The sequence below is a fragment of the Palaemon carinicauda genome, chromosome 44, assembly GCF_036898095.1.
Source record: "Palaemon carinicauda isolate YSFRI2023 chromosome 44, ASM3689809v2, whole genome shotgun sequence".
NCBI classification, from domain to species: Eukaryota; Metazoa; Arthropoda; class Malacostraca; order Decapoda; family Palaemonidae; genus Palaemon; species Palaemon carinicauda.
Genome location: NC_090768.1, coordinates 19,932,584 through 19,939,892, shown reverse-complemented (window position 1 = coordinate 19,939,892; position 7,309 = coordinate 19,932,584). Strand labels below are relative to the sequence as shown.

The 7,309-nt window shown below is 32.6% G+C and overlaps 1 protein-coding gene across 1 annotated transcript; it reads right to left on the bottom strand.

Annotated features, from left to right (window-relative positions):
- Positions 1-1,361: 1,361 nt before the first annotated feature.
- LOC137634146 (fatty acid-binding protein, intestinal-like) lies at positions 1,362-4,352 on the bottom strand. The gene is made up of 4 exons (XM_068366385.1): positions 4,195-4,352; positions 3,238-3,410; positions 1,753-1,854; positions 1,362-1,581 (listed from the first exon to the last, which is right to left on the bottom strand). The coding sequence occupies exons 1-4, from the start codon at positions 4,259-4,261 to the stop codon at positions 1,531-1,533; spliced, it is 393 nt and encodes a 130-aa protein (XP_068222486.1). The 5' UTR covers positions 4,262-4,352; the 3' UTR covers positions 1,362-1,530.
- Positions 4,353-7,309: the final 2,957 nt, after the last annotated feature.

The window sequence follows — 7,309 nt, the reverse complement described above, 5'->3', positions numbered from 1 at the left end:
ACTTAATTTCCTTCCCACGCCTAGTCTTCTTGCCCACAGAGTCCATGATCATAGTTCCAAGGCTTTCAACTATGACTAATGCTATCACCCACTGACCCTCCTAGAACTGCACAAATCGTCATTTATACTATACCTCACCAAGTTGTATAACATGCTGTATTTCTCTCTAGAAATAATCCAGCAATCATAGTTTTTTTTTTTTTTTTTTTTTTAAATCTCACGCTTAATAATTTGGATATTTCTGTTGTTTTCTCGTGTTGTGATGTTCAAATACTGTGTAATTTTATTTTCCTTTCATCCTTTTACCATTGACCTTTTGGATTTAAGTCATATGTCGTCTAGGGACTTAAAAATAAATGTACCCCATCGGATTGTACTTATTATCAAATTCAGATTTCAAACAATATTTTTATTGCCCAAGCTCTCTCTCTCTCTCTCTCTCTCTCTCTCTCTCTCTCTCTCTCTCTATATATATATATATATATATATATAAATATATATATATATATATATATATATATATATTCAGCAACTGACCATATCCATGTAATTAACCAACTAATGGATAAATCAACAGAGTATGACAAACCACTATGCATGATATTTTTAGACTATGAGAAAGCATTTGTGTGTGTGTATATATATATATATATATATATGTATGTATGTATGTATGTATGTATATATACAGAGAGAGAGAGAGAGAGAGAGAGAGAGAGAGTACACACACACACACACACACACATATATATATATATATATATATAATGTGCGGATGCATACTTGAGTGTATGTGGGTGCAATAATTTCACTAGAAATTTTACGTCCTCCCTTGTTCGACATTATTTCACATTCGAATTTCTTCGTTATTTGGCTTTTATTTTATTTTTCCCTATTTTAATATTTATAGAATTGGTAATAATATTGATGATAATTGCAACGACAACAAGAACAATATTAGTAATAATGATCTTGTAGATTTTTATGGTTCCAGTAACAGTATCTATAATAAGTAGGGAACTCCTTGAATTGACATTTCGTCTACACTAGTTTAGTTCAAGAAATTTTGTATGAACTAGCTTATTTGATTTATTAAAGTTTGGATAAAGACTAGTTTATAGATTAGTAAATAATTATTTTTCTTCCAGTTACTGTTTAGGCAGCAATTGCGACTTTTAGAAAATCATTCATTATTTCACCAATGTATTTATATCTTTTATTTTCAGATATACTTTTCAATTGTTAAAATGTCATCTTTTTTAGCATACTGTAGCTTTTAGGGCTTATTTTTTGTCCAGCAGTTTCTATTTGAATGTTTTAAAAGGTTTTTGTAAATGTTGTGGTTATTTATACTAAAGATCCTTATTTGTAGTTTTTATTTTATAAAATGATGCATATAGAATAGTTTTAGCAACTTAGAGAAAATATGACCAGATTTTATGTGGGAAGATATAAATTTTGACATTTCTCATCTGAGTGATAAGAAAGTAAAAGTTGAAAAGAAAGGAAAATGAGCAAGATTCTTCTCTTCTACTGTCTCTTGTAGGTCCTCTTTGATGTTATTCCATTGCATGTCATTTTCTGCAAGAGAAAAAATATGGAAATGATATTATTAGCATAATAAGAAGTGATAATTCAATACTCAGTACATCGCATTTTAGATTCATATTTTCATAAGATTTTATAAGTTTTGCTGACTTATTTTCTTTCACGATTCTCAACTCAAATGGGAAATGTTATAAAGGAACTCACCTGTACAAGGCCAGTACCAGTTACTTCAACACTGGCATCACCAGATTTGCCTAGGAAATTGTAAGATCCCTTGAGGTTGTTGCCACTCAGTGTCAAATTTACCTGAACAAGCAAAAAAAGAAAAAATGTTGAGCAAACGTCAGTTTTACATGGAGTTCTTATCCGTACATTTATGAGTTTGTCCATGCTGTAAATATTACATATTTAAAAAGCATCTCTCTCTCTCTCTCTCTCTCTCTCTCTCTCTCTCTCTCTCTCTCTCTCTCTCTCTCTCTCTCTCTCTCTCTCTCGAATACCAGGTTACTCTAATATCCAAAATTAGAATTGGTTATGAATCCATCAGGGTTCATCAAATGTAAATCGCAAGAGGATTTTTTTTATAATATGCAGTTAAAAATTAACCAAATGTAACTGATTAAAGCTGTTACTTATTTTTGTTCCTGATACTGGGGTCTCAGTCTTCTATTTTAATCGCAACTAAATATGCTCTGTAATATATTGGCCTATTAGGAGTGTGATGGTTATAGAAATAAAAGTAAAGGGAACGGTCCGGTTAATTTATGTATTTGTTACTGCATAACCATCGTCGCATTAAATATAATGGAAAACATTACAGTGGCTTGAAAATTAGTCTGGTTTTAAAGCTCTTGCAATATTATAGAGCCTTTTGACATTTATTGCATGTTCGAAAATGTATACTGGCCCCTCTCTCTCTCCTCTCTCTCTCTCTCTCTCTCTCTCTCTCTCTCTCTCTCTCTCTCTCTCTCTCTCTCTCTCTCTCTCTCAATATATATATATATATATATATATATATATATATATATATATGTGTGTGTGTGTGTGTGTGTGTGTATGTATGTATGTGTGTATGTATAAATATCTACACAACAACAACAATAACAACAAAATTAATGTAGCTGTTTCTAGTCCACTGCAGGACAAATACCTCAGATATTTCAATTTTGGGGTTTGGGAAGTTTTCATCCCCACGTTGGGCAGTGCGGATTAGTGATAATGAAAGATTTTAGCATGATTGCTCACAGCAAACCAACCTAGTATGGGTGGCCCTGAGTATAGTACAGCTTTGCTGATTATAGCGACAAGCAACGTTAAGGTTTCTCCATTCAGAAAGGGTACACACACACACACACACACACACACACATATATATATATATATATATATATATAGATAGATAGATAGATACATACATACATACATACATACATACGTACATATGTATATATACAGTATATGTGTGTATATATAAATATTAATACACGAATAGACATATGCTTACATATATACAAATGTATATATAAACAATCATATACACATTATATATTATATATATATATATACATATACATTATATATAATATATATATATATATATATATACATATATATATATATATATATATATATATATATATGTTTTTGCGTGTATGTGCGTGTTACCACATATTTTTCTAGGCTACTCACAGTGTATTCGACGCCTCCAGGCAGGGTGGCCTTAGAGTCTTTACCAAGGTTAATGGTGTTGGTGAAGTTCTTATCCCCTGCAATGGTCTTCACGGTAACGGTATCACCGCTGTGGTTGACTTCCAGGGATGGCTTAGCAGCGGCCATTTTGGCAGCGCTGTCTGCTGGAATGCCTGCAAAGGAAAATTGAATGGTTTAAATAGGAAATACACAATAGACATTTTTCGTAAATGCAATGTCAGTATACTCTTACTTTGGAGGACAGCAGTCATCTTATGTAGTTTTTATTGATTATTACATTTTTTTATTTTTTTATTGATGAGCCTGCTCACCACTTTATGACTCCTGACATAAGAATATTTTTTAAGGTATTCTAAAAGAAAAATCTTGCAATCTAGGCATTTTCCTCATATTTTTTAATACAGTGTATCTAGATTTTATATGACAAGTAAAATGTTGAAAATTCTTGCAAAACTCGTCCTAATTGTGCAAACGTTAATGAAAGCTAGAAACGGAAGCGAATTTTGGTAAATATTTTGCAAGTCTCCGCCTTTGAGTTACTATTTGTTATATTCTGTATATTTTCTTAATTGTGTAACAGATGTGTTAAGGTACTAAGATTAATAGCACACAATTTTTTTTAATAATGCTTCAAATTTAGTGAGATTAATCTAGATTAAAATAAAAAAAAAGTTAATTTATGCAGAACCTGATGCCTGCTAGATAGTTACGAAAAATTAGGAAAAGAAAACCAATGACAAATTATTCATCGGGTAACTTACAGTTGTTTGGAAGACATAAGCAAAGATTTTGCTACATGGGGTATTGTTATAGGAAAATTACGATAACATCAAGCATCTTATTAGTGAATGCCTATAGCATGAAATTGCATTGGAGTTTGAACTTTATTGGAAAATAATAGTGTAGTTAGAGAACCTTCTCAGGTTTATTCCTTACCAACAGCAGCAAGCCATTCGGCATAGTTCTCGTTAGACTCAAAAGCGTAGGTTCCGGTAAGAGACATGTTGAATGATGGGCGTCCGATTGGCCTGCAGAGGTGTCGAGCTTTAGGAGAGAGTAAGATGTCTCACTGAAGGTAGTAGCTTTGGACGGGTCTTTATATACGGTATGCTGTTCGCCCCTCACCCCCTTTGTAACAATTGCCCCTCCCCCCTTTCACTTTGAGAATACTGTACATGGCATGACTTGATTAGTCATTGGTACTTTTATATGAATGTATTTCGGGCATACTAAGATTTATCATTAACGATGTTGATTTATCTTTTTCGATGTAATAAATATGCTTTCATTTCACATACAGCTATCTATTGAAAACTAAAAAAAAAAAAAAAAACGAAGTTTAAAGAAAATAATGAGCCGTTTCGATTCTTATCAATGGTGTTATCATTTTAACGATATACTCAATACAAATACTAGTTTGAATTTTCTCAAACTGACTCACCTCAGGCCCCTACTCCCTCACCCACCCCCTTCCCATCACCGACAATTCATGAGTCATACTATACGCCCTTTTGACCAACCCCCACTCCTAGCAATCTCCAGATCCCCAAAGGTTATTGGTTCTCATATATCAATGAACATCCGGTGGCCTGGAGTTATTGGAGGTAGGGGAATGGGAGAGAGGGTGGGGGGGGGGTTAATTGAAGGAGGGTTAGCTGATTTCCACCTATCAATGATACTGTATCGTAGTCCGATTATGTAACTTGCTCTCTGAACTTTGTACGGTATATACCGAACAATGAATAATTTTCCATGTAAGTGATGGCGCCACTGAGACCGCACAACATTTTATATTTTTCCTTAACGATTTATAAATTTGTTATTATACTTTGTATATAATAGATTTTTATGTTTAAATAGTACATTGAAACATCCATGTCAAGGAGACCGAGCAGGCTATTCCACTGCGTTTTTATATTTTTTATATATGAAGATTTTGTAGAGCAAAAATCCTCTTTTGGTCATTTTATATATATATATATATATATATATATATATATATATATATATATATATATAGTGTGTGTGTGTGTATGTGTATGTATATAATATAGAAATTCACTTTCGATGGCATTTGTGGACTATGAAAAAGCCTTTGATCGTGTGCACAGGCCAATTTTTGTGGAGAGTCCTGCGTTATTATGGAGTTCCTCTTAAATATGTAAATTTGATTGTCTGTTCATGAGCATAGCGAGTGTAATGTTAATGTTAATGAATTCCTATCAAATAAATTCCCTGTGAACAGTGGAGTACTCATAGGGAATGTGTTGTCACTTATGTTGTTTATCCTCCTCATGGATTTTGTAATGCTTAACACAGTTGAGCATGGTAGAGAATTATTATTATTATTATTATTATTATTATTATTATTATTATTATTTGCTAAGCTACAACTCTAGTTGGAAAAGCAGGAGCTGTAAGCCCAGGGTCCCTAACGGGGAAAATAGCCCCGTGAGGAAAGAAAAGGAAAAATTAAATTATTCAAGAATAGTAACAATATTAAAATAAGTATTTCCGTTATAAACTATAAACACTTTTAAAAAACAATAGGATAAAAAATTAGATAGAATAGTGGACCCAAGTGTACCCTCAAGCAAGAGAACTCTGATCTAAGACAGTTGAAGACCATGGTACAAAGGATATGGCACTACCCAAGGCTACTGAAAAATAGTTTGGTTTAGGAGTGTCTTTTTCCTAGAAGAGCTGGTTAACATAGCTAAAGAGTCTCTTCTACCCTTACCAAGAGGAAAATAGCCACTGAACAATTACAATGCAGTAGTTAACCCCTTGGGTGAAGAAGAATAGTTTGATAATCTCAGTGTTGTCAGGTGTATGAGGACAGGAGAATCTGTGAAGAATAGGCCAGACTATTCGGTGTATAGGCAAACGGAAAGTGAAACGTAACCAGAGTGAAGGATCCAATGTAGTACTGTCTGGCCAGTCAAAGGACCCCATAACTCTAATGGTAGAGTCTCAACGGGTGGCTGGTGCCCTGACCAACCTACTACCTGGACTGGATTGGTATATATATATATATATATATATATATATATATATATATATATATATATATATATATATCATGAAATATTGGCCTTTTTTATAAATCAGAACTCGATTTACTTGTCACACACCTGTTTCGAAGCAATGGAAGGATGATACGAGAAGAAAGAAAAAAGTAACAATTCGAGTGATTGTTTCGGCATATCATCGAATCGCTAGAAATTTTAAAATTTAGACTAAGAACAAATAAGTTTTTGTTGAGCGGCCGTTATTCTTGAGTTTCGTTCGTGTTATTGTAATTGTAGCATTATATCATCATGCTTTTTAAACTGAGATTATAGCTTGGCTAATTGTAATAGCGATAATTAATCCAAAATTTATTGATATTAATCCTCTGGCATTATTTATTCTATTTAAGACCTAAAGCAATACAAACGAGAATTCAAAGACCATAAAATATTCACCAAATCTGAGCGATCCATCTCCCTCTCCCATAGATCCCTACTCAAAATTGATTTCAGAATCTTATCATTTGTTAATCGTAAAAAGCCAGTAATGATTAGTATCGCAAACTGAATAAGCAAGACAAACAAGCCAAGCGAAAATCAACTTCCGAGATGCTAAAATAGGTTACTGTAGACGTGTTAACTATTGGTCCATATACATCCAAAATCTTGATGTATTAACTATGATGGATCTACCTTTTTAAATGCTTTCCTATAATTACATTACGTTAATATATATACAACTGACATCAAATCTCCATTGTATTTGGCATGTAATAAAACAATGGATAAAAAGGCGAAAATATAATAGAACGAAATAATGTTTAGATTACACGATTTCTAATATCTGGATTTAAAATGGCGTTACCACGGGAAAATTGTAATGAAATTAAAGAAGTTTTCCCTTGAAAGTGTGTTTTTTTTCTCTCTTTTTCAGTACTATAAATTATAAAGTCTTTTGAGACAGTTAATTGTCCAAACGTAAAACTATAATAATAGGTTTGATGATTTTGTTATTTGCTTGTGATTCTAGTTACATTTGT

Excerpts from the sequence above, each read along its gene's own strand:
- LOC137634146 (XM_068366385.1), bottom strand. The coding sequence starts at position 4,261 with ATGTCTCTTACCGGAACCTACGCTTTTGAGTCTAACGAGAACTATGCC. Across the intron at positions 1,855-3,237 it reads CTGGAGGCGTCGAATACACT|GTAAATTTGACACTGAGTGG; the intron begins GTGAGTAGCCTA and ends TTGCTTGTTCAG. Across the intron at positions 1,582-1,752 it reads CTGGTACTGGCCTTGTACAG|AAAATGACATGCAATGGAAT; the intron begins GTGAGTTCCTTT and ends TTTCTCTTGCAG.